The sequence below is a fragment of the Phyllostomus hastatus genome, unplaced genomic scaffold (genome assembly GCF_019186645.2).
Source record: "Phyllostomus hastatus isolate PE091 unplaced genomic scaffold, TTU_PhHast_1.1 phas_contig_40, whole genome shotgun sequence".
NCBI lineage: Eukaryota > Metazoa > Chordata > Mammalia > Chiroptera > Phyllostomidae > Phyllostomus > Phyllostomus hastatus.
The window spans coordinates 92,110,924-92,137,003 of record NW_025333872.1 but is presented as its reverse complement, the minus strand read 5'-3'; the positions used below and the strand labels follow the sequence as shown (position 1 = coordinate 92,137,003).

Genomic DNA, 26,080 nt, shown 5'->3' with positions numbered 1-26,080 from the left:
ATGCCACATGAGTGTATTTTAGACTACCCATTGTTTCCAGGAGTGTAAAAATACCTTTGTACTAAATCAAGTCAACGTGTCCATCTGGAACCACACTGGCTGGTGTGCCACCCCCCACTTCTCATTTGTACGTGCATATGTGCAACATGTTCTTAAATGATATTTTTGAGAAATTCACATTCTCATTATAGCATACAAGGCCCTCTGTCTAACAGGAATACCAAACATTTGTTATAGGGCTAAAATGTTCAGACTACTCAAAGAAATAGACTTAAAAGGAAATCCCACATATGACAAAGTCTAGCTTCATGGGAAAACTAATGCCATCATAAATTTATGACTGGGATATTGTTAGCATATTTAAATAGTATCTTTTCCCCAGAGGGTACCGGCTCTTCACTTATAATCAAGTGAAGATTCAACAAAAATTACTGGCATGGCTCCACTTGGGGTGGGCGGAATTAGGAAGATTAGGGAGCACAAGGTCGGTTTACCACTGTTCTGCAAAGTTTCTACCAAATCATTAACAGTGGCAAAAATATCAGCATATTTCTCTGTGAAGTTGAACATATTTTAGTGTTTTATCTCAGAGGGGAGGAGACAGGGGTGGCAGAAAAATGGGCCTACCATTTTCAGGGATCCAATGTGACAAGACAACTACCTTCGTGGCTCATCCTTATCTGACCATGACGTCCTCAGGGTCAGCGACTGTGTCTGCTCCTCAGTACGGAGCCAGTGACCAGCCTCAGGGAGTGAAGGGGCAGTAAGAGGGAGGAGGGAGCTGGGACCGGAGTCCTAACTCTTGCCAGAGAAGATCGAGTTGGTGGGAAAAAGGCAGAAAAGCCACAGCAGGGAGCAAGCTGCCGGGGTCCCCTGTAGGTCCTAGTGAACACCCAAGTAACTAGGATGCAGAGAGAGGTAACAGGGCCGGCTGCTTCCCATCCACCAGGAGATGGATTAAAACAAGAAACTGGCCAATACAATAATCACCTATGGTTATGAAAAAGAAGGTGTTGCACAAAATATAATGACGCGGTGAATCATGTGGAGGCATTTGTAATGAAAAACATCCTCCAGGAAAGATTACCCAGAAGTTGTGTCCACTGTCTGATACCGAGTTTGTAGCTCTCGTCGTCTTCCTTCTAAGCCTTCATAAATCCATGGGAAGCTTCTGTGTATCGATTTTATTTGCAGAAAGCACTCAGGGCATAAAGTAATTTGATTTTTTTTTTAAAAAAGGGGTTTAGGGTCTGCCCCTACAGGGTTATAACTTACCAAGCATAAAAGCCAACACATAAAAACAAATACACAATTTAGGGAGAGAAGGGCTCAAGGCAGCAGAAGCTGAGAGTCCAGCAAGATGGCGGGATGACTCCCGGGCGCCCCCCAGCCCTCCACCCGCTCTCCCATATATCTGCTGGACGGAAATCTCCTGGTGGCTGGCATTTCCAATGTCTTTCATGCATGGCATCGCTGAACTATTTTGAAAAATACACCAGCCCCGCAGAGAAAAGATGATAGTTACTTAGCAAATAAGAGAGGGGAAAGAGGATTTTCTGTATTGTTTATCCGAGTTAAATACAATGCCGTCACGTTAGCCGTCTTTGCAGCAGCCTGTGCAGAATGTGTCCTTCCCGCATCCAAGTCGGCCGTTCAGACTGATCGGCGCTGCTGACGTCCCCGATCCAATGCCTGCGTGTGCAAGCCGGGCGGGCCGTAAACCGAAGAACAATGCCTTGTGTTGTTATACTTCTTTTACACAGGATCTGTTCTTTTTTTTACATTCTAAGCAATCATGGGTAATTAAACTTTATAGAAGAATTTTTTTTTTCTTTGCCAATCCCATGAGGGCTCTGTTGCACTTGTCCATTGCCTCATAAAGGAAAAAAAAAAAATACAGCCACATCTGTGTCTTCACCACTTTGTGCGGATGGATTCCCAGCTCTGTGAGTCCCAGTCTGCACTGGTGACAAGAAATCTCTATATTTGAGATCACAAGTGCCAAGCAGGGTAAATAAGGCAAGCAAAAATATATGTGAGGACCGGGGCGCACAGAGAGCTAGCGAGGGGCTGGCCTTTCCGCCCTGGTGGAAGGTAGACAATAAACGGCCTTTGTGAGACTTAGCTGTGCAGTGGAGTAGTGGAAACTTCAAAAGAGGCAGGGCGGCTGTGAACTGCTGGGGACACCAGCCATCCACCTGGCAGCCAGCAATCAGAATCCTTTGAAATAGAGCCTTAACAGGCGGAGCATCAAAAGGCGGCCTCGGCTTCTGCAGGCGGTCGTTGCCGCTGCAAACGAAGGACAGTCTTAGCCTGTTGGGAAGGGGCCGGTGGCCATCTCTTTGGTGACACCCACACTAATAGAAAAATATCACCACCCATAACAGCGTCTTTGAACCTAGATGCAAGGGTACCTCTTGAGCACCAGACACAGAGCCAGGCAGTGACCCCTCACTGGGAAAGGTTTTGCCTGACCCATCTGTCATTCGGAATGTTTTCAGTCCAGAACTCAAAAAGCCTACTGATGGCGTGTTGATGCGGGAAGTCTGCAATCATCTCTGGGTTAACAGTCCACTTCATGCCTTCCGTTCGGCTTCGCAGAGCAGGCAGACATCGTGGGGGTGGTGACAGAAGCTACCTGTTTCTGAGAGCGCATCATGTACCCGGCCTGTGGCAGAAAGCGGTACTTGCAGCGTGTCTAATCCTCACTGGGGCTTAGCAAATGGAGTTCTGAGGAGGTCCTTAATGCACCCAAAGTTGATCAGCAACAAAGCCATGGGGACCACAGCAGTCTTAACTACCGCCTTATATTCCCATAAACACACTTGCTATATTAAGTCATAAAGACGTATTTTTCAGTATGAAATGTTTTCTGAAAAAAGCACTTGCTCAAACTTAGCTATGGGAATGATATCTTTAAAAATAGGACTCATCCATTTTAAACACATTATCATTTACAAATGAATCCACTTGATACGTTTCTTTGAAGCTGGAGTTTGAAATGTAATTGGACCATCAATTTCTACCATGGATATCACGGTCCTGGAAAACACGATTAAATGTGGATATGATATATGGCAGAGAACCACGACGTTGTTGCATAAGCTAAGTAGGCAGAGGCTAGAGAGGCACTTTCCAACAAAAACCAGGTATGAAGCCCTGGAGGTGGTGTGGTGGGCGGGGCCTGGCATCTGAAGAATTCTCCTGAGACAGTGTTTCTCAACACCACATGCCTCAGCATCACCTGGGGCCCTGCTAAAAATGCATTCCTTGGACTCAAGCCTAGGACCCTAAGTTTTAACAAGCTGCCGAGATGATTTTATGCACAGCAAAGTAGGAGAACTTTTTATCTTGGCTGGAGTAACTAATTCAACTATACCAGAGTGAAAAGGGTATAAGGAACAGCGCAATGCAAGCCGAGGGAAAACATGGTCTCTGTGAGGCCACAGAGGGAATAGCCCCTCCCAGTCTCCAGAGGTGACCTGCATCCTTTCCCTGATGGCGTTGTTGATAGGTCAGCAGAGTGGCCGGTAGCACTCATGGGGGATTCGAGGATCCCTCTATGCAAAAGTACCTCTTCAGCGCTGTTTCCTGAAATGCCACGATTACTGATGACGCCTTCTGAGTGACCACATTTTCTGCAACGTCTCTTTCCTTTTCAGCTCTTCTCTCTGGTCTTCTTTGCAAACTAAAGTAGTTCCAACCGAAGAAATAAACTAGGTTGTTATGACTTTAGTATAAATTGTATTATTTATTACAAGGCAGGGGTGAACAGAATAGGAGTAATAGCTAACACTTTTTAAATCTTTGTGAATGCATTACTGCATTCTGCTTTCAACTGAGCATACAGTGTCATCATTATCATTATATTTGTGTTGCACACATGTGGAGATAGAGGCCCACTGCCTTGCCCTGGACCACACAGATAATAACCTGCAGAACCATTTATTCATTCATTCATCCAGTAAACATTTATGATGGTCTACTGTCTGCTGGGTACTATTCCAGGGGGTGGGATTACAATAAAAGTTGAGTTTGGGTCTGGGTTTCTGCTCTCAAGGAGTTTACATTCTTCCGTCCAAAAGGACATTACTCAAAGTCACCGGACCAAAAATCCAGGCCATATCTTTATATTGAAGCTGTCCCACCACCACCCCCAAGTCATCATGACCCTAGCCTCAATCTTCGTGACCCCATCTACCCATGTGATTTCAGTCTAACAGGGCCCTGGGGACCTTTAGGAGACCAGGGTGCTGAGACAGGAAATGCAAATCGGAGAACCAAGGAAGTGTGGGGAGAAAAATCAATAAGCCAAGGGACAACCATCGTCACCTTCCGGATGTTACAATTCTGTCTTGGCTTCAGCGAGGCTTGTCCTGCTTAACGCTTCCCTCCCTCTCTCGCCCCCTGCAGCAGCAGCGTCGGCGTGTTCTCCTGCGGGCCCAAAGCTCTCTCAAAGACGCTGCAGAGGATGTGCCGCTTGTATTCCTCTGCTGACCCTAGGGGGGTCCACTTTTATTACCACAGAGAAAGCTTCTAGACTTTGGACATAAAACCCACGTATCGTGTAAGTGGTTACAATTATATGGGTCATGGGTTGGGCAACTTTTCCTGCGAAGGACCCCAGAGTAATGATTTTAGGCTCTGTGGGTCATGGTCTCAGGCACAACTCCTCAACGCTGCCATTGTAAGGCACCAAAGCAGCCACAGACAGACAAACAATATGCCATTGAAGGGGTGTGGCGTGGGCCAATGCAACTTCATTTATGGACACCGAAATCCAATTTTGTATAATTTTCTTATATCATGAGATACTCTTCTTTTGATTCGTTTTCCAGGATTGGAAATGTAAAAGACATTCTTAATTTGTGGGCTATCCAGGAGCAGATAGTGGGCCAGTGGGTAGTTGGCTGACCACTGATACAGAGCATTTCCCAGACTTGTATTCATGTTTAACGGTGCAGCCACCATGCAGACTAGCAGGACAGCGTGGGTCATAGTCTTCTGTAGAATCATTCCAAATTCCTGACACTCTCATAGCAAGGACATCTGCCTTGTGTCCGCCCCTGATCTTTTCTGCTGACACTTAAGCTCCTCATTGCTTTCTTCTGTAGACCTGAGAAGTCACTGACGGGAGTTACCCTTCACAAAAATCTTCTATGTACTTGAAAATGACAATAAAATCATCCTGTCCCTATCCCTTTCCCAGTCTAAACAACACTGAATTCTTAACCTTTCAGCCTAGGATATATTTTGTAGCCCTTCAATCATTTTTGTTTTTCTTCTTTAAATCTGTTTCTGTTTCTTCACATGCTTCTAAATTGTGCTCACTAAAATGAGACATAATATTCTAATAGAAGCATGACTAGTGTTGAGTGGAGTGATTCTTTAGCTCTTGTGTGCCATATGCTTCTCAAGACAACTGAATTCTGTTTGTCTCTCACTTTTTCTTTTTTTCTTCCTTATTTCTTTCTCACTTTCTTCTAACAAGTACTTTTCATGACTATAACATTTTGATCTATGATCATTGTGACAAGGAAGACTCCAGCTCACCCTCCACTGGGATGTTATTTTAAGTTCTGTGCTCCCATTGAGCTGGCCTGTCCTTACCCTGCAGCTGTCTTACCCCCAGAAGTGCTCCCAAAGTGTTCTTCAAACCTTACAGTCTTCTCCAATAATACTGCTTCGTTTGAGGGGAATTTTTCCTTCTAATATTTCAAGACTGATTTGAAGTTTAGCATCAGGGATGAATACAAGTATTTAGCTTAGTAATATATACAAATTTAATTAGTAATATCTCAAAACTTTGCTTTAGATTTTTAATCATGTTACTGAACCCAAAGAATTCTACCATGGATTCTGGCAACTGCTAGTTACTGTGGGCTTCCATTTGGAAACAAATTAGTAATAACTAGCCCTTGAGAAGAGTATACCATGCCATATTTCTTAGCTGATAAATAGCATGCCATATATAATAGAACAAAACATTTATTGAAATTAAAATAGATCATTCTGTCAAAAAAGAGAATTAAACTGGCCTGACATGATTTATTTTTATAAAGTCAGGCAAGCCAGTTAAGCTCTTTCAGATATTTTTAAGTTATAAATTAATAATATCTTTTACTTTATCCTCAGATATTGAGTTTGACTCTATAATTTTTAAATATGCTTTAGGAGAAAAGTTGGGTACATTCCCTGATGTCTCAAAAATCATTGCTACTAACTCTGCCCTGCAGTTTCTCCATATCTTTAAGTATTGCTTGATGCATATCATCCAAACTCTACTACTTTTAACATACCCAGTCTTTCTGCATATTTATTTCCTCATTTATGTTTGATTCAGTCTTTACAACTAGAATTTTCTGCAGTCAAATATATATACTAAATCTTTACTTTAGCAGAAAAATTAAATATAGTGAAAGGTTTTCTCTTCGTTGTATTTAATTCTTAGTTTTCAATGATTACTTTTCTTCCCCTGGATACTTAAAAATAAAATACACTCTCTTGTTAACTTTTTTTGTTTAGTACAGTAGAATATACTTGTCCTTAAACAAAGATTTCAAGCTCTGTCCATTTCTATCCATTTGGTTGGAAACTTAAGACTATTCTAAAAAATAAAGTCTTTTTTTTTAACAAAAAGACTCTGATGCATTTTTTTATGTCTCTGCTTGTTTGCATCCCATTTTTGTTTTGACCACTAGGCTACTTCCCAGCATATTATGAAGAGTCTGACTTATCCAGATAGAAAACAATCAGCATATTACTTTAATGCAGGAATAACCAAGCAGAAAGTGTAGTTTTTTAAAAAAGAAAATAATCTATTCAAAATAGAAACAAAATTGTAGCAGACCTATATATATATTTAACAAGAATTGTGCACAATTATTTGAAAAATGAAAAACCATTTAAAGAGACATTTTAAAATGGGTAATAATATGTTTCTAAATAGGAATATTAAACATACTGAAAACATCAATTTGTTCCAAAGTAATTAATAGGTTAAATAAAATTCCAATTAAAATTTAAATTCTCTTAAATGTTTTAAAATGACAGATATTCTAAAATTGATTTAGGACACAGGTGGCAAATACAAGGCCTGCAGGCTGAATTCGCCCTCCACCCTGTTTTATCCAGCCTGGCACCTTGTTTCTACCCAGCAACAGTGCCAAGCTCCTTGCCCCTAGCCAAGGAGTAGTTACATTTACACAGTCCTAAAATTATATTTGGCCTTTTGAAGGCAACTGCAAGGCTCATGTGGACCCCAGTGAAAATGAGTTTATCATTCCTGATCTAGGAGAACATATATGAGAAATAAAGAAGCAAAAAAATTGTGAAAAATGAAGGAAAGGAAAGGAAGAAGAGAGGAAACAAAAGAAGGAAATGAAAGGAAGAGAAAGAAAAGGAAAATTCAACATTCAGAAGCATCATCATGAAAGAGAAGACCCTTAAGTAACCAGAGAGAAAAAACTTAAATCTCCTACAGCAGCAATAAATCTGACAGCCGCCTCCTCAAAGAGATCCACAGAGACCAAACGGTAACGGAATGTCTTCAAAGTGTTGAAGGAACGTCAGTTGAGAAATTTGTGCCCAGTGAAATTATTATTGAAAAATGAAGGCAAAATGCAGATAGTTTCAAACAAAAGAAAACTGAAATTCATGACCCTCCCTGAAACAACTACCAAAGGCTGTATTTAAGGAAGGAGGAAATTCAGTTAATGAGCTATAAGAGGCAGTGATAAGCAAAGAAACTTTAAGACATTTTGTCAAAGTCTTTAAACATTGACTCTAAAAAAAATGAATGATTATTCCAGAAGGAATGTTTTTAAAAAGGAAAACTAAAATACTGGACAACAATCAGACAGGAGATAGGAGAAAGGCACTGGAGTTAAAGCATTCCTAGATCCATGTCTTGCTCAGGAGGATAAAAGAAATATTGGTTTCATGTAGCCTTTGTTAAGTTCTATAAATAACTTGAAAGAAATAACCTTAAACAGATTCCCTGATCACCACCATTCATTTTTTTGTGAATCTTTATTGTATTTTTTCCATGACCATTCAGCCCCCTCAGCACCCTCCCCCCAGCAATCACCACACTGTCGTCCATGTCCACGAGTCCTTGTTCCTTTTTGCTCAGTTCCTCCACCTCCCAACCTCCCCTGTTTTTAACCTAACTTCTCTATTCTGGAATTTTTATTAGCCTAAACTACTAATTGGTGGGATTAGTTGTCAAGCAATGTATTTTACGAAACTCATAAGTGTTGTAGTCCCTGATATAATTTATATTTGACAATGTCAGCCTGTTGCTCATGCATTTAACTGACAGTTGACTGGATATGGCATTTTTGGACAATATTCTGTTCTCTTGAGAACTTTGCAAGACACTATTCTAGTATTTTTGGTCATTAAATATTGCTGTGGTGAAGTATGAGGCCAGTTTCATTCTTTCCCCATTGTGAATAAATCACTTTTTCTCTGCCTTGTTGCCTAAATAATTCTGTATCTTTGAAGTTCATACCTTTTTGGTATTAAATATTTCACATAAATTTTTCCTCTATGATAGTATGTTGTTTTAAACATTGTTTTCTTCATTTCAGAAAAATTTTCTTGTATTAGGTCTTTGAATACAGTTATTTTCTTTGTCCCCCTATTTCAGAGACGTCAGTTATCCTTATAATGGATCTTCTTTTACCTGTTTTCAAGTTTTTCTAATCACTTTAATTTCTTTGTCTCTTTAATTTACTTGTGGCTTCTCTTATTTTATTACTAGCCCACAATCTCTTTCTAAAATCCTAGAGGCAGGTATATGTTAGAATTCAAAATGATTTCACATTTCAGAAAATAACAAATGCGTATTCCATACATTGCATAATACTCCCAGTAGTGTCTGGGGTGGTACCCAGTATTCAAAATTTTTACTATTTTTTAATTTTTTTTTGATGAAAAGTATAAACATGAATACTCAAATAAATGGGATAAGCAAAGATTATACAGAACTTTACATCTGTTCAGGACAAATTATGTTGATGGTGGTAGGCAGTACCAAGGAACTTTCTAATTTGTCTTAGTTTTTGGGATTTGGGTAGTTCATCTTGGGGAGACAGTGTGGACTAGGAATTCAGCTTTCGACAATGTTGATTCTGTTCCATCCTGCTCACTATTGGTCGTGAGTCCTGGGAAGGTGCAGCGTGGAGCCCTGGTGTGCTGCGTGAGGCCCGCCATATCCCTGTCGGTCTCATTCTGTTGTCTTACAATTTTGTTTTCTCTCTACCATGTTAATGTCCTCATTAAGCTCTCCATTACATGAAGCAATATTGAGGAATTATCTGAATTATCATTTCTACTAGATTGGGTTGTTTTCCCTTTCTGCCTGTAGTATCTGCACAGTCGCTTCAGTCCTATTTTCTCACCTTGCTCATGTTAGTTGACTCTGTCCAGACATTTTATCATTTTATTGGTTCTTCCATATTATAAATAATTCCTTGGGTTTTTCCCCCATTGTCTCTAAGACCATATTCCTCTCTCCCCCTCCCTCCCTCTCTCTCTCTCCAAAAAGGTAGCTTTATTGACATGTAATTCACATCCCATAAAACTGACCCATTTAAAGTATACTCTGCATTCATGTGCAAATTTTTGAGTGGACCGTGTTTTCTCTTCTAAAGCTCAGTTTTAGCCTAGATATTTCATGTTTTATTCACTTTTCTGTCATCTAGCAGAAGAGCAGCTGGGCGAGAGTGGTGTGTAGGGAAGAGGGGAGCTTAGATTGGTTGGTGTGCAGACTCTGTTTGATTCCTGGGCTGTTTTATCTCCTGAGATTACACTGACTGCCCTGCGTCTTGGTTTCACTCCAAGTAATTGGGGGCGGGAGGAGAGATAACAACGCATTTCTTCCATGAAGCCACTCTTGGCCCTAAGACCCTTTCCCTCAATCAGATGCAAATTTTGAATCCTACTCTTCCAACAGGGTAAGTCAGCTCTACAGATTTCTTACTCTATTCAACCGTAACTTCCTGCGGAAGAGGAAAAAATAAGAACATGACCCCTTCGCTTTTTTCCACAAGTGACAGTGCATTTCAGAGCCTCACAAGTGAGACTCAGAGGAGTAGGGCTATGCGGAAGCCACGTCACAGTGTCGTCTCCATTCTGCTCCATGATCCTTGTCCTTTTCCTGTGCATGAGTTGTTAAAATCTATCACATTAGATGTTTCCTTTATCCTGTCTATGGGAGGATGCGTGTGTTCATTGCAAACACAGTCAACTCTCCATGGGGGCATGTCCACAACGTTCCCTCTAAAACACTCCTATCAGATTGTTATCTCCACACCTGTACCTACTTCCAAGGTCCACCAGAACCTCCTACGGATGTGAAAGTCAACTTCTTTTTATTGCTAGCAGCCACTGAAACAGCTGGCCATTTCTCCATTCCTGAAACACATTCTTCTGTTGACCTTGGTGACTTTGTTTTCTTCTCAGGCTTCTCCATCCAAACTTGAAATGTTGCAGTGTCCTAGGACTTCGTCATGGCCCTTCCTCTCTTTTTCTGTCTGGCCCCCGCCCTTGAGTCATGTCATAGATTCTCAGGGCTTCAAACACCATCTGTTTGCTGTTTGACGATTCCAAGATTTAAAACTCGAGCACAGGCTTGTTTCGGGATTCCAGTCTGGTACATTCAACTGCCTACTCCGCCGTTAGAAATATAACAGCATCTCCAGTTTTACATATGCAAAACTAAACTTTTTATTTTTCTCCTCATCATTCTGCTCTTTGTCCAGTCTTTCTTATTTCAGTGAAGGGCACCATCATCTACCCAAAGGCCTAGGCTAAAAACACTACATACCTTTGAATAGTCTTTAATCCCACTTTTCCCCCCACCATGCTCTCAAATCCCTGTCCAAAACCACTGTTTGGTCATCTTATCCATTTCCCCTTTTCATGTAAACACTTCAGGAAAGCGTAATCTATGCTTTTATGACTTTCGATATGCACAATAGAATTTCCAAGTTCACACCGTGCCTTATGTGCATTCCAACTTTGGGCAGTCGGTCCAAACTTGCAGGCAAAGCTGGCCCATGTGATGGGTGCAAACAAAGCCCTGCCCATCGGGTTCACCAGCCTTTCCTTCTCAGAGAGGTGGGTGGCATCCGTGGTTTCCTCTACGTGGGTCACCTCATTACCAGACAATCTAAAGTGTCTTCTTGGACATCTCCCAGCATTATCACACTGGATCTTTGTCTTTTTGTCTCTTTTCTTCAATTCTTAAATTGTTCTTCCTCCCAATTTTCATTAGAATATCTGCAGTCCTCTAAGTTACTTTTTCCCAGTTCTGCCCCTTGGACTGAACAGAATAAGATCTATGTTAATAATGATCAATTTTAAACACCTTCAAATTAATATCAACATTCCTAATTGATCTTAAAGAAACAGCTCAATAATGATCCATCTCAACTCACTGATTTAATGAAGTGATTCTCTCGCTCAGGGAAGGAACCTCTCCATTCCATTTTCATGTGACAGTCTCAGGGCACACCTTCCAAATCTCCAACCAACTTACCTCAAACGTCAAATTTAGTTTTTAAAATGTTTAGAAGTATAAGAATAGCACCAACCAATATAAGATGCCAATAAATAATTCCAACAAAATACATGAAAACTTTCCAGAGAAAATTATTAAAACTCTATCACCCATATCTGCCACATAATAACATGATCAGAGGTTTCCCTCTACCCCACCCTGAGACTGTGGGATGGACACCTGCCAATCATTCTTGCCCAACACTAAACAAATGTGTAGCAAAGATTAGAGTGAGTTTGGGGGTGGGGGTGACTACAGAAAGAAGAGAGCTGAAGAAAAGGATTCTAAAATCTATGTATGAAGTCCTGGGCAAATTTCCAAGAGGCTACAGTGTGCAACCAACCAGAATCAACACAACAAATGATCAGAGAATCAAACTCTAGTGAGGAATCCCTCCCAATTTTCAGATTGGCCTCTGGATGCACACAAGTGGGGTATATCAGAATAGTATTGCGAAGGCTTTGAAAACTAAAGGCATTGGAACCACAAACCACAAAAGTGGGCCAGGCTGTGTGTTCTGAACCTAACTAAACCTGTTAACTGCCAGCTAAAATAGAAGATCTAAATAAGAACCATAGTGTCATAACATTATACTCAGAATGTATAGGATACAGTCCAAATTTTTTGTTATATAAAGAACTAGGAAAATCTCAACTCAAATGAAAAAAGAAAATCAACAAATGCCAACACCAAGATGACACGAATCTTGGAATTCTCTAACAAGAATTTTAAAGCAGCCATCATAAAAATGTTCCAATAGACAACTGCAACCACTCATGAAACAAGTGGAAAAATGGTCTCTGCAAAGAAAGAGAAGGTATAAAAAGAACTGAATAAAGTTTGAGAACTTGAAATTATAATAAATGAAATAAAAACTCAATAGATGGGCTGGTGGTAGGTGCAATAAGGGCCTAAAGATGTCCACATCCTAAACCCTGACACTTGTGAATATGCGGGGCTATGGGGCAAAGAGAAATTAACGTTCCAGATGAAATTATGGTTGTTTTGACATGATTCTTGTGAGGTGGAAAGATCATCCTAGGTTTTCTGGGTGGGCCCAATGTCATCACAAAGAACGTTACGGTAGAAGATGCGGAGAACATTATGCTAAGTGAAGTAAGCCAGGCAGTGAAAGACAAATACCCTGTGATCTCACTGTAAATGGGACCTAATTAACAAAACACACAAGCAAGCAAAGTATAACCAGAGACATTGACGTAAAGAACAATCTGACAGTAACTAGAGGGGAGGGGGAGGGAAACAACATGGGAAAGAAGGGGAAGGGTGGGAAATGAACGTGTATAAAGGACCCGTGGACAAAGCCGTGGACAAAGGGGAGGAGGATTGAGGGTGGGCGGTGGGGGTGGGTGGGGCTGGGCAAAGTGGTGGTGGGAAAATGGAGACAACTGTATTGGAACATTAATAAAAAAGCGACTAGGGGATGAAGGTAGGAGAGGAGGTCATAGTCAGAGAAGACATGGTGACAACTGGGATTGGAACGGTGTGATGAATAGCTTCAGAGGTGGAAGAGGCCACAAGCCAAGGGAAGTGCGCAGCCTCCAGGAGAAGCCAGGAAGGCAAGGCACTGGATTCTGCCCTAAACTCAAGGAAAACCAGTCCCACCAACCCCTGAATTTTGGTCCAGTGAGATTCATGCCGGAGTTGGACATAAAATATATATGACAAAGTTTGTGTTGTTTCAAGCTGCTAAATTTTCAGTAATTTGTCACAGCAGCAACAAATAACTAATACAGATGGAAAGGTACAATAGCATCAATATATCAATTCTCTTCAAAATAATATATAAATTCAAAGTCATTTCCATCAGAATCCCGAAAAGGTTTTCAATGAAACTTGACAGGCAATAGCATATTGTAACAAGTATATTTAGAAGAAGGTAGGGGGAAAATTAACCAAAGCAAAATAAAGAACAAGAATTATACTTTTTCCATAAGAGCCAGGCAATAAATATTTTAGGTTCTTGTCAGCCACATATGGCCTCTGTCATGACTATTACTTTGATTTTGTTTTGTATTCAATTCTTGACAAACATAACAACCATTCTTCACCCAGGGGATGTATAAAAACAGACTACCAGCTCAATGTGACCCATGGGCCATAGTTAGCCATTCCCAGGATTAGAACAGCATGAATGAGACTCACAATCACACTGAGGGGGAAAAAAAAGTGATAGATGTACTCTACATGCAGTAAAGAATGCGTGTAGTGAGGCACTACTCAAATAAGACTATAAAACATGCAAAACACTATTATTTGTTTATTTCCACATGAAACCGCATGTATCTAAGCACATAGAAATGCACAGAAATTCAATTCAAAGCCCCACGTTGAGAACACTGGTCATCCCTGATAAGAGGGAGGGCGCAGATTGAAGGCTTCCATTGTCTCAGTGATTTGAGATGCCGCCATTTTGTATGTACCTGACGTGGCTCCTAATATTAAAACATCCTGGGTACATGTTAGCTCGGCCGGGCGAGGGCTGATTCCTCAAGTAAGCAGGGGACAAAGAGATTGTCCTCAGTGGATGGTGTTGTCCAAGTTCCTCCTGGCTGAGGGCTCTCTACACCTACCCCCAAAATCAAAGGTGAGATTTCGGACACCTCCTTTTCTGGAACCAAAGAGAACATGTCCAATTCATCACTGTGTCTGAGACAAGGAAGGTTCGCTTGTCTTCCAGCAATAGACATCTAGAGGTTTTTCAAAAGCCTGTGGCCAGAGAGACCCAGGCCCTCTTGGCCTGTCCCACCACTGCCATCCCTCGACACGTGATCGCGTCTCTCCATCACTTTGGGATTCAGACCTTGAGGTCATGCACCAGTGTATTGCAGTCCACAGAGACGTCTTTTTCTAGAGCTCCGTATCTTTGGCCACAGTCACACTCTACTGAGTGCTGGGAACCTCTGTTCCCCTTCTGTTCGATCGAACTCCGTAGCATGGCAGGAACGCGGTATAGACAGAACAAAGGAGAAGGGTGAGGCGTGGTCTGGCACAAACATTCCGGACTACAGCAGATGGGGGGCTGGGAGCCAGGCCCAGCCTGCCATCCAAGAGCAGCTGGGCCTGCCAGGCAAAGTGTGGTGCCCGAAGAAGACCCTCGGGTGAGGCAAGAGTGGACATTAAGAGGGGGCACTCAGCCCTGGCTGGCATAGCTCAGTGGATTGAGCACGGGCTGCGAACCAAAGCATCGCAGGTTCAATTCCCAGTCAGGGCACATACCTGGGCTGCAGGCCACGGCCCCCAGCAACCACACATTGATGTTTCTCTCTCTCTCTTTCTCCTACCCTTCCCTCTCTAAAAATAAATAAATAAAGTAAAATGTTTAAAAAAAAAAAAAAGAGGGGGGAATCACATCTCAGGAAGAAAAGTAAGCCAGAGTAACAGAAATCCCGGGTAAAACAGCATATCGGATTGAGAACGGCCTGTGTCATCAACAGGAAGCGTCCAACCCAGGATCAGGGTACACACTGCAGGGCCGGGTGTCAGCGGCAGAGATCCCTGGACTCCTGTGAGGATGGCAGGGGAGTCAGAACCAGAACAGAGCTCAGTTCCCAGAAGCAGAGCACACAGGAGCCTGGGGGCCTCACGGGGCTCTGGAGTCTGGGAAGCTCAACTATTAAATTCCATGGGAAGACATGATAGAGCTATTTAAAGACTGCCCCTCCTGTAGTCTGAACTGGTCCAGGAACCAGGGCAGAGCTAAGCCTTGTGCTGAATGGGAAGACCTGGCCCAACCCCACAATCCCGGGAAGGCCACAGGAAGAGAAAGAAAAGGACAGTGGCTGCTGGCCGCTCCTCTTCCGCCTACTTCGTCTATTTCCTCCCGTCTCTCTCCCCTGCCCCGGGCCGCTCACTCCCCCGATCCGGGCATTGATTATTTGAACTCATATCTGCAGCCCATTTTTTCAGATGCATTACCGATACAAAGAAAACAACACAAAATAAAGTTGCGTTATTGTGTGTTTACAGTGGTGCACCTTTGTTGGAACATTGCTTAAGTTTCTGAAAGGTCGCCCCATCCGCCGTGATCAATGTGATACACACAAGGGATCGGTGGAGCGGGTGGACAATGAGAGTCTGAGCCAGTGCACCGAGAAGCATTTATCTTTGCTTTTCTCCCCCTGGCGCCTGTGCTGAGCCTGAGGGGAAGCTGCCGATTTTTTTTTTCTTCTTTTTTAACAAATTAAGCTTCCTTTTCTTTTCTGCGTGTGTTAAGAATCCTGAAGGGACTGAACTGTGCCTCTGCAGCCTGCCATCCCAGCCGGCGAGGCAGGAAGGAAAGAGGTGGCAGTTTCCCGCAGATCCAGGATGGCTGTTTTAATGGGGCTGCAGCGGAAGGAACCGAGGTAGCAGGTAACGAGCGCAGAGATACTGCGCTGCCAGGAGAAGCACGTGCTCCCTTCCCCTAGCCTCGCGCTACACGGTGTAACATTTAGCTTCTGGCTTCACGTGGCATCTCTTCCCTGCTTTGATTTATTCCCACTTTTGCAAATCACCGAGGTATGTTACGGGAGAGGCGTTTAGAGCTGTTGTTATGGTTCATTGAGGAGCAAGGCTGTTATCCCCCCGGGGAGGAGAATCTCCCGCCCATCAGGGCGAGTGACCCAGAATAAAAGGAGAGGAAGAAAGAGGGAGCGCAGGAGTGTAGATGGTATGCCGGGATGAAATTGTATTTACCTTGATTGAACACTCTTTTATTATGAACATAATTTAGATCAGAATGGAAAACAGAACTATTGGGCTCCTTGCCTGGCCAGGAGTGCTGCTGAGCACACAGCCGCGAAGATAATGTAAGTGTGCACGTGATGGCTGTGTTATTGTGTGTATATACAAAGGCATTATGCTCCATCAAAGGAAATGAAAGATATCTTCATTGGCTTGCTCAGTCAGCTTCTTCGGCAGGAAATGCTTGGAGGTATGGACTAGGAGCAGTGGTGAAAATAAAGGGTATTGAAGAGCCACGCAGGTCTGTGTGGAAGTCAAATACCCATCTGCAGCCCCCAGAGGCTGATCACTCCCTGGAATGGTTCCTGCTGGGGCGTGAATTGTGCTTCTGGCCCGCATACTCCGAGAGCACGGACTGGGCCCACAGGTGCCGTGTTGGGTGAAATGGAGCCCAAGACAGGGGTGCTATCTGCAAGGAGCTTACAGTTCACTTGGGCAGCTAAACAAACACAACAGAGGACATTAAAAATGCAGGGCGGGAAATTCAAATGAGTTGCTGAAATGATCTAGCTAATATGGAAAACATTCTAATGTAGCCACTCTCCAGAGTTTATATTTATATTTACATATTTTATATACACGATATATATTTTTACCTTATTTTCCTAACAGAATTGGGAAGTCTCAGTTTCCTTATTCCTAAGACTTTCTCCACGTCCAGGCTACACTAGGGACCACAGAACTGAAAGAGAGTGGAAGCACTTGTCTTCACATCCCACCCACAGCGTGGATGGGCCCCAGATGTTTGCACTGTCCGCTCAAGCTGCATGGCATGGGCTAATTAGTCTCTCACATCCCATTCATGGAAGTCCAGCAAGAGCAGGGATCTGTTCTTATTGCCCACGCTGGATCCTCCTCCCTAGAGCTGGGCGTGGCAGGTAGGACCTGCTCGGGACATGTGTGTTGAATGGGTAAGTGAGTGAAAGAATCAGTACAGCAAATCTGTGCAGCAAATTCATAGTCGCCTGTATTCTTAACCAATTAGGTCTGACTTCCAAGACCAGGTTCTTCCCACATGAATATTGCTTCCAAAAGGCAATAGGCCTAAGGCTGCCCTCAAAGGCCTTACCATCAAATAGGGAAATACTGCTTAGCATGCAGAGACAACACGAAACAGCCCAAGGCAGGCTGTGATGAAACGCAATGAGCACAGGGAGCCCTGGTCCATGACTCTCCCGAGCCCTCCTTATGTTCACCACGCCCCAGCAGCCTGTCTCTGGCTGCAGTCCTGACCTGCTCACTCCCACATCCACATCTCAGAGAGGAAGGAAAGTGACAACTAACACACTTGGTCTTTGTCTAGCCATGTTTGTCCATCCCTAAATAAGCTAAGAATAAGAATGGAGACAAATAAAAAATATAAATATATGATACCAGTTTATAAAAATTTTTTTCTGATTCCGTTCTCATAAATTTATCTGATGATTCTGGGCTACCCAGTTCTCTGTCATTTTCTCCTTGGCTTGCACCAGCTCATGGTGCAGACACGTACCACTTAAGAAAGGTCAGCCACACCTCTGACATGGGTTACAGATGCTGCTAATGGGGGGCGGGATGAGGAAGTGCTTAAGTATATAGAATCTGGGTCACATATGGCTGTTCACATGCCAGTCAAATGTGTAAAACAACCCAAGTTGTGAGGCTTAGGTGATGTCATGCAAAAGGGGGAGTCAGGCTGTCACCACCTTCCCCAGTAATCACTTTCGGTGCCATTAATGGTGAGACAATCCCAAAGTAGCTACCTCGCAATGCAATGCAAGATGACATACACAGCAATGCCTAGGACAGGGGTGTCAAACTCATGTTCACCAGGGGCCACAGCAGCCTCACGATTGCCTTCAAAGGGCCGAAATAATTTTAGAACTGTATAAATGTAACTACTCCTTAACTGTCAAGGAGTTGAAATTACATCCAGCCACCACAAGGCTGCTGTGGCCCCTGGTGAACATGAGTTTGACACCCCTGGCCTAGGACATATTCTTGCCAAAATGGTTAACCTAAATCTAATTGGGCTTTAAAAGCAAGGGACAGAAAAATAGGTTAAATGACATCACAAGGAAACAACCAGACAGGTACAGGAACGACAGTCTAAAGAATAACAGTCCTGGTCTCTTCAACAAGCCAATGCCATGATTTAGGGGGGGGAGGGCAATGTTGCACTGTTTCAAAAACTCGGAAGGGACAACTTTTCTAAATCCAAAGATATTTAAGAGATATAATAAATGTGACAATCTGATTCTAGTTGAAAGAACCGAACTATTGAAGATATTTGTGGGGAGAATTAGGGAAACTGGAATGTAGACTGAGTGTGAGATACTGAGAATTACGGTTAACTTTATCAGGGATGATAATGATGTTATGGTTATGTGCGAATGTCCTTATATTTCAGAGATGGATACTGAAATATTCAGGAGTATAATGTTATGATATCTGTAACTTCACATACTTTCACCAAAAATGACACAGATACAGAAAAAAATGAATATTAAATTGAGATGATGGGTTTATGGGCAATGCTTATTCATATGCTATATTTTTTACATATAAATTTCATAAGGAAATTTTTAAAAGTGATGTGATGCATGTGAGTTGTTGAATAGATTCCCTGACACACATAAATGCTTAATAATACTGACTTTTATCATCACTGCTGCTTTTACCATCTCCAGGCTGTCATTCCAGCGAGTGCCTGCCAACACGCCCTTGAAGGCCGCCACCGTCCAAAGGCCAGGGCATCCGTGTCTCTGTGGACTGCGGTCTGCAGCCCCAGCCTGGGCTGCTAAAGCCAGTGTTGCTGAATAAATAAATCTCAATGACCCAGATTGTTGTATGTTGGCTTTTTGTCACTCTTAATGCCGCCTCTGTCATGGGAACTGGACTGGCGAAGAGCCTTTGTGGCTGGCCCTGAAGATATTGATGAGCCGGCCCGTGCTGTGGGGGGTGAGGGTCCGAGGAGGGAGGCTCCTGACCCCCCAGCTTCACCTTCCCACAGGAGGGGACAGCAGCGAGGAGACACTCTTGCAAATGTCCCACCTCCCACTCATTCTTCTGTAAAGAGGAGGATTGAGCTATTTTATCGGCACATCTGAGAGCGAGCGCTAGGCAGGGACAGCCGGCGGGATAGCCCGTGCGGAACACGGTGTCTAGTACACACGTGGCCTGCAGGCCACAGCTTAACGGGGAAGGCTCTGCGCCCGCAGGGGACGCCTGGGAGCTGCCTGGGACTGGGTGGGCAAGTTCATGCAGTTCTGAGATTCAAGACGGAAGCCTACGTAGGCACTCCTGAGCCACGCTGTGAAATATCATAAAACTGCCGAGTTCCCTCTGTATCCTTCTTCCACTTTCCTGTTTGGGTTCGAACTCAGACAGAAGACAAAGGGAGTATAATGTGTTTACCTCCCCCACCCCCGACATCCTGGGCCAAACACATACCCTTCTAATTCTTCTGCTGTGGTAAGTTTTTCTGCTGGCTCTTTGTATAACCAGCTGTACATTCTGCCCTGTGGGCCATGCAGATATGCCCAGATATGCCTGAATTTTAAGAAAATACAGTTGATTTGGGATTTGTGTTTACATGCTTTAAATAAGCTCAGTGTACTAAATATTGCTAGATAGCAAACTTAAAGAACTGGGCAAATAAAGTTTCATGTGATTTTTATATTGAAGAAATGGTCAAGTTAGAGAACGTTCTAAGTAAAGCTGAGTGAAATATGAAGTTGCCACCAGTTCTTCTAGGTATTCTAATTTTTTTAATTAAAAAAGAGGAAAAAGAACAAAGTTCCACATGCTACCAGTATAGACTTAGTAGGTTTTTTAATAATTCATTTTTCTATGGTTTGGAGAAATGCTGAAGTTGACCCTGGAGTTGAAATGTCTATGGCACACCAGACCCCCGCCCCTGTAACCATCTTGCCCTCTCCCTTGCTTAATCATTTCAACCATCAAGAAATATACTTCCTCAGAGTATATGCCACCACATTCATAAGGCAAGACAACTGATACAGTGGATTTTGATGAGAGCACAAAACATGTAGCCATAAGCCAAATAGAGTACTGACAATGAATGTTAATACATTTTTAATTGTGATAAAATATACATAAGGTTTACGACCTTAACTATTTTCAAGGTACACTTTAGGATTAAGTTCATTCACATTAGTGTGCAACCATCACACCACCCACTTCCAGAACCCTTTCCTCTTGCAAAACTGAAACTCTGTCCCCATTAAAACAACTCCGCCTTCACCCCTCCTCCCAGCCCCTGGCAACCACCATTCTCCTTTCCGTCTCTATTAACGTGACTACGCTAGGAACCTCATACAGGCGGAAGCATTTGTCTTTCTGCAACTAAAGGCAATTATCTGTAAGTGGCTTCTTTCATATCCTCTGCCCATCACTTGTGTATGCCTTACCATGTGTTTGTTTCTCTGATAACCCACCCAGCCATGGCACCAACACAGAAGCTAGGCTGTTTCCTGTTCAGAAGACCACATCTTTCCATGTGACTTTGGAATGCATGCCAAACACAGCCTCTGTGCCGCAGCCTGTTTTCTTCGTTTGAAGTGAAATTCACGACGCTTTCCAACGTGCCTGGTGCGAAAAGCTCCCTGTGCACCAGCCTCTGGAAGCCCTTCACATGCGCAGCACACACCAAAAAGGGAGACCAAAGGCAGACTCGGGGGGCCAAAGGAAGCAGTCAGGTGTGTGTAGGCAGGGCCATAGAGAAAGGATCATTGTCAATAGGCAGCATCCCAGACAAGGAGGTCAAGACTGAAGAAAGCACCGCTGTGCCTTTTCCATAGAACCTCAAGTGTCCAGCAACATGCCTCATGAGGCAGATGCTGACCTCCATCTGCAAACTGGGTCTGGTATATGAGACGTACCAGGAAAATACTCCATATTCTCCATGTGTGTTGCTTAATATTAAAATAAACTATTGAGTTCCAATGTCTTAACTCTCTCTCATTTCTGTCAACAGGGATACCAAATCCAAAATCTGAGTGGAATCTTACGAGAATTCTACATGAACACCTTGCTTGATTTTTTTTAAAAATTAAAATAAAAAAAAAATGCTTAGTCTTGGTATGAAGACCCAGAGGACCGGGGAATTTCTCTCCTTGGACAGTTGTTACTCTTACGAAAAGTTGTGAAAATAAGAAGTCAAAGCCAGTTTGAACTTAGGACCGGAAACAGCATCCACTAAATATCAATCATAAAACTATCATTGCAAATAGTGTCAGCGGGAACCAATGGTTATGTCTCAAACTGAAACGTCAATCCACGTAACTTTGTAATTAATTCTGGGGCAGTTTTTCCCCATTTGGGAAGAGTCTCAGATTCTTCACGTGCCTGGTCGAGGCAGCCATTCTCAGCTCTTTGACTGAGATATCGCCGTTTTCATCATCACTGGGGGGAAACACACATTAAAGAATTAAGCAATTAAAACTTAAGGCCGTACTTCACATGAAATGGTGCTGGAAATCACATCTCCATATGCCGATTACCCTGCCACTTGGGTGCACCCCTGTTCCCAACATGCCATCCACGACAGAGTCTCAGGAAGTTGGAGACAGAGTCTTGGGGCCCAACTACTTCAAATTCTTTGTGTTTCAGTTGAAGAAACTTAGGTCCAGAATGATTTAACTCAGTTAAGATATGTAACTAGAATAAAAATTCATATCTCTTAAAGCTCACTTCATGCTATTTTCATCACACCAAAAAAAAAATATATCAAAATAGTGAGAAAATGAATTGATCTTTATTCAGAATCCAACTGCTAAGAGATTCCCAGAGTCACTTGCCCTAAACCTACTTCTCCAGAAAGAAGGGTGCTCCTGAGTGCAGAGAAGTGGGGGCTTATTAGCAGATTCGGTAACTCTTTCATAAAGGGACTGCGTTGGCCATGATCCACGTACTGAACTGCTATAAAAACACCTACAGTGATAGGCTCCTGGTGCTGAGGAGGATAAATGGTTAACAACCATAGGAACTCAATTTGAATCATGCCTGGGTCACATTTAAGTTACAAGGCAAGCAACTTCAGTCTAATCTTCCAAAGCAAGGTAAGTTCTATGAAGAATTTTAAAGACAAGCAGATTTCCAGAGTCTCAATATATAGACAAGATAATGGTATAAGGAAGACATTTGCAGATTACCAAGATTCAAGATATGTTTCAGATAAGTAGAATCTATGTAGAAAAATATATACTGGGATAAAATAGCACCAGACAGTCAAGGATATTTTTCAACTTTCAGAAAATGTTAAATTAAGAAATGAGGAGGAAGATAGATACAGGCATAATATTTGAGGTATCCAAGATCCAACTAAAGCAATCAGGGAGGGAGTGGAGCATCTGAGAAAAATGAAGATAATGAAATAAGGATGCTCTAATCGAAGAACTAATGGATGGGAGACGTAGTGAAGGACCAATCCACAGTGCATGACTGCTTCAAACACACATGAAAGACTTCCCCGACCAAATGGCCAGATGGGAACACTTGGCGCCAAGTGCGGACTGGGATATAATTAGCACGTGAGGGACCAGATAGGCTGTCGCTGCCAAACAAACATTCTGCATAAGAAGGATATGGTGCAGGCCCCTGGGAGGGGTTGTGGCTTTGTATTTGAGGACATCTTAAATGGAAACAAATTACAGAACTTTATGGAAAAAGGAAATATTTACAATAGAATCACTGGGGGTAGAAATGCCATATGGCAGTCCCCCCTTATCAGTGGGGGATATGTTTCAGAACCTCCTGTGGCAGCTTGAAGCCAGGGATTGTGCTGAACCCTATGCACACTAGGCTTTTTCCTATATACACATATACTGTGTGTGTGTGTGTGTGTGTGTGTGTGTGTAGACACATACACATCATATATATACTATGATACAGTTTACTTTGTAAATTAGACACAGCAAGACATGAACAACAATAACTAATAATGAAATGGAACAATTATAACAATATACCGTAATAAAAGATACTTACGTGAGGCCTCTCTCTCTCTCTGTCAACACATCTGAAAACGACTCGGCTGTACTTGAGTATAGGTGTGAAATCACTGGGCAAAGGGATGGTTCACATCCTGGGCCCAGTGGAGAGGGACGTGCGAGACTTCATAACCCTAGTACGGATGAAGTGTGTCCCTCTGAAACTTTTCATTTAATATTTTTGCACCACAGTGGAATGTGGATAACTGAGACTGTGGAAGGTGAAACCGTGGGCAAGGCGGGCTGCTGTACTTAATTGTCAAAATAAGAGGTTGGCAACTTATGGTTTGCAGGCCAAATCCAGCCCACAGCCTATTTCTGTATAACCTGCAGTCTAAGTGAAGTTTAAAAAAAAGGAATTGTTTGAAAAGACACCATATTAAAAATAAATGCCCCCAAGTAGTAAAATAGAAGAAATGGCATCCATAGAACACATGCCAATCTAAACTTTTCTTTAAGCAAGCTAAAACAAATCGGGGGACATTTCTCAGGGACTAATGCTGATATTAAAACCTTCGTTAGAATCACAGGCGGCAGAAAGACAGCAAGAGAATCAATGAGACCCACTGATTGATGATTGCAATATAAAAAGTCCACGCGGGTCTGAAAAGGAGGTGGCAGAATGAATCAGTGCACGGAGGCAGGCATTAGTGACATTCTCACTCCTCAATTAACTTTTGAAGCAGATCAGTCACAGGTACAAAATCAAAGAGCAATAAATAAACAAGATGTTCTTAGCCGGATCAATAATGCATTTTTGTCACAATTTTCTTTCCCAAACTTGAGTAATCTCTAGAAATAAATGGGCTTTCCCCAAGAGGTTAGAAGAAATTCAACGGTGAAATGTTGGATCCATGGAAATTTGTGCAGATAGATCAATTTAAATACTCAGTGAGACTTGGGTGAGATTCCATTTTTAAAAAACTGTGTGTATTTAATAATATTTCTAACTACAGAAACATTATCTAGTCTTTGTAGAAAATGTGGAAAGCACAGAGAAGCAAATTGAATAAAATTGAAATCATCCACAATCTGGCTAACAGAAATGTCCACTGTTAATATGTTGCTATATATTATTTGGGATCAAACACAGAATTTCATTAACTGTTTTATCTTGGAAAAGAACTGACACTGGCTCAAAAAAAAAATAAAGTAGAGAAGGACGAGGATAAATATTTTTAAATATGGTTCTGACTCACAAATGGATACTAAGATGTAACAAGAGACTGTTTGCAATAAAATCCTCAGTTTTGCACATGACGCTAAGTTCTTTTTAATAATGAAATATCACGCCATTTACACAGAGGAAACTGTGAAAATTTCACAAGTCCACATATGGGAGCAGAAAACTGGCAGATGAAATTCCTTCTAGACAAGTGTGAGAGAATACATTTGGGGGATTGTAAGACCAATTATTCTGGGAAAAAATGATGATATCTAAGGTTTCCATCACCATCTAGAACATGGAGCATGCCATCATTATAGACCATGTCTTCAAGACAATGTCCTGATTCAACAAAAAGATTAAAAACGATGCAGAAGGCAATATTTTATTCTCTAAAACAGTCTTATATCCACAGCAAGTATGCTCTGTATATTTCCAATTCTGCCTTAATACAAGCCAAAATAATTCAAAGGAATGATTAAAGAGGTCAAAGACATGAACACATGTGCCTATTAGAATCAGTATGAATAATCGCATTCTCCAGTATGTAAAATCTGATTGTTATAGTTGGCATCTAAATGAGATAAAATCTATAATAGAGTGGGTGTTTCTAGATTAAATGATGTTACTTAACTTGGGGTGCATGGACTTCAGAAAGTCTATAAACACCTTGAAATGGCACGCATGTTTTTCCATATCTGCATATAACTCATGTATATTTGTAGTATAATATATATATATATATATTTCTGCTGTTGAGTGAATGTATAGTTGTCATTATATTCTTAACAGGGTTCATAGCCCAGAATCTCAAGAACTACAGGTCTAGATGTTAATTGTGTGGATTTGACCACTCATTCCTAGGAGTAGACCTTGAAACTTGGAAGAGAAAGCCTTAGAACAAAGTAAGCTGCATTTACCCCATGGGAAACAAATGCATGGAACTCACTTTCCCGGGAAATGCTATAGAATAAGAAGACATTTTCACGTCCTATTTGAGAAAAATCTCTAAGCTTATGATACTGGGGACTTGCGGGACGAAGGCTGATGTCTGTTTTGCTCACTGCTCTACCCGCTGTGGTCAGAACAGGGCCCGGCACATAGTAGGCACTCAGTAAATACGTGTTGATCACTCAAGAGCTGGATTGATTTTGGCGGCACAATCAGACAGTGGCTGCATGAGTGCTGGGTCTGCTTCTGGTGCTGTTTCTGATACTCACAAATGGACGGCTGCTGCCGCCTCCACCCCTTCCCACACCCTAATCCTGTCTTCCTGCCTGACCACCTACCACTTCGAAGGCATCCAGATTGTGAGGAATATGCTGCCTGCCACGTCAGCAAAGCACTATGCTAATCTGGCCTTGGCAGAACACAGGGAAAAAAAAAACCTAGAAATAAAATATCAAAGCAATAAAAAGTTTAGAAGAGTTTATGAACATAAAACACGTACAACTGGTAAATGGAACACTGTCAAGCAGATTAATTAGTTAACATTTGGAAAGTGCACCAAGGATGAATATTGCCAGATAAGGGACTTTCAACCAATTTCTCATTTGTTAGAACAGGTAGCGTGAGAATCATGCCCACACATAGTTGAGACAAATATCGTGG

At 42.2% G+C, this 26,080-nt stretch overlaps 1 protein-coding gene across 1 annotated transcript in view; it reads left to right on the top strand.

Moving 5' to 3' along the window:
• NOX3 (NADPH oxidase 3) overlaps positions 1–4,540 on the top strand; it is a gene marked incomplete at its 5' end in the record, with an annotated part of 56,347 nt that extends 51,807 nt beyond the window's left edge. The window contains one exon of the mRNA XM_045843580.1: positions 4,414–4,540. Coding sequence (XP_045699536.1) covers positions 4,414–4,540 — 127 coding nt within the window. The remainder of the gene's footprint in view (positions 1–4,413) is intronic.
• Between the last annotated feature and the right edge of the window lie 21,540 nt (positions 4,541–26,080).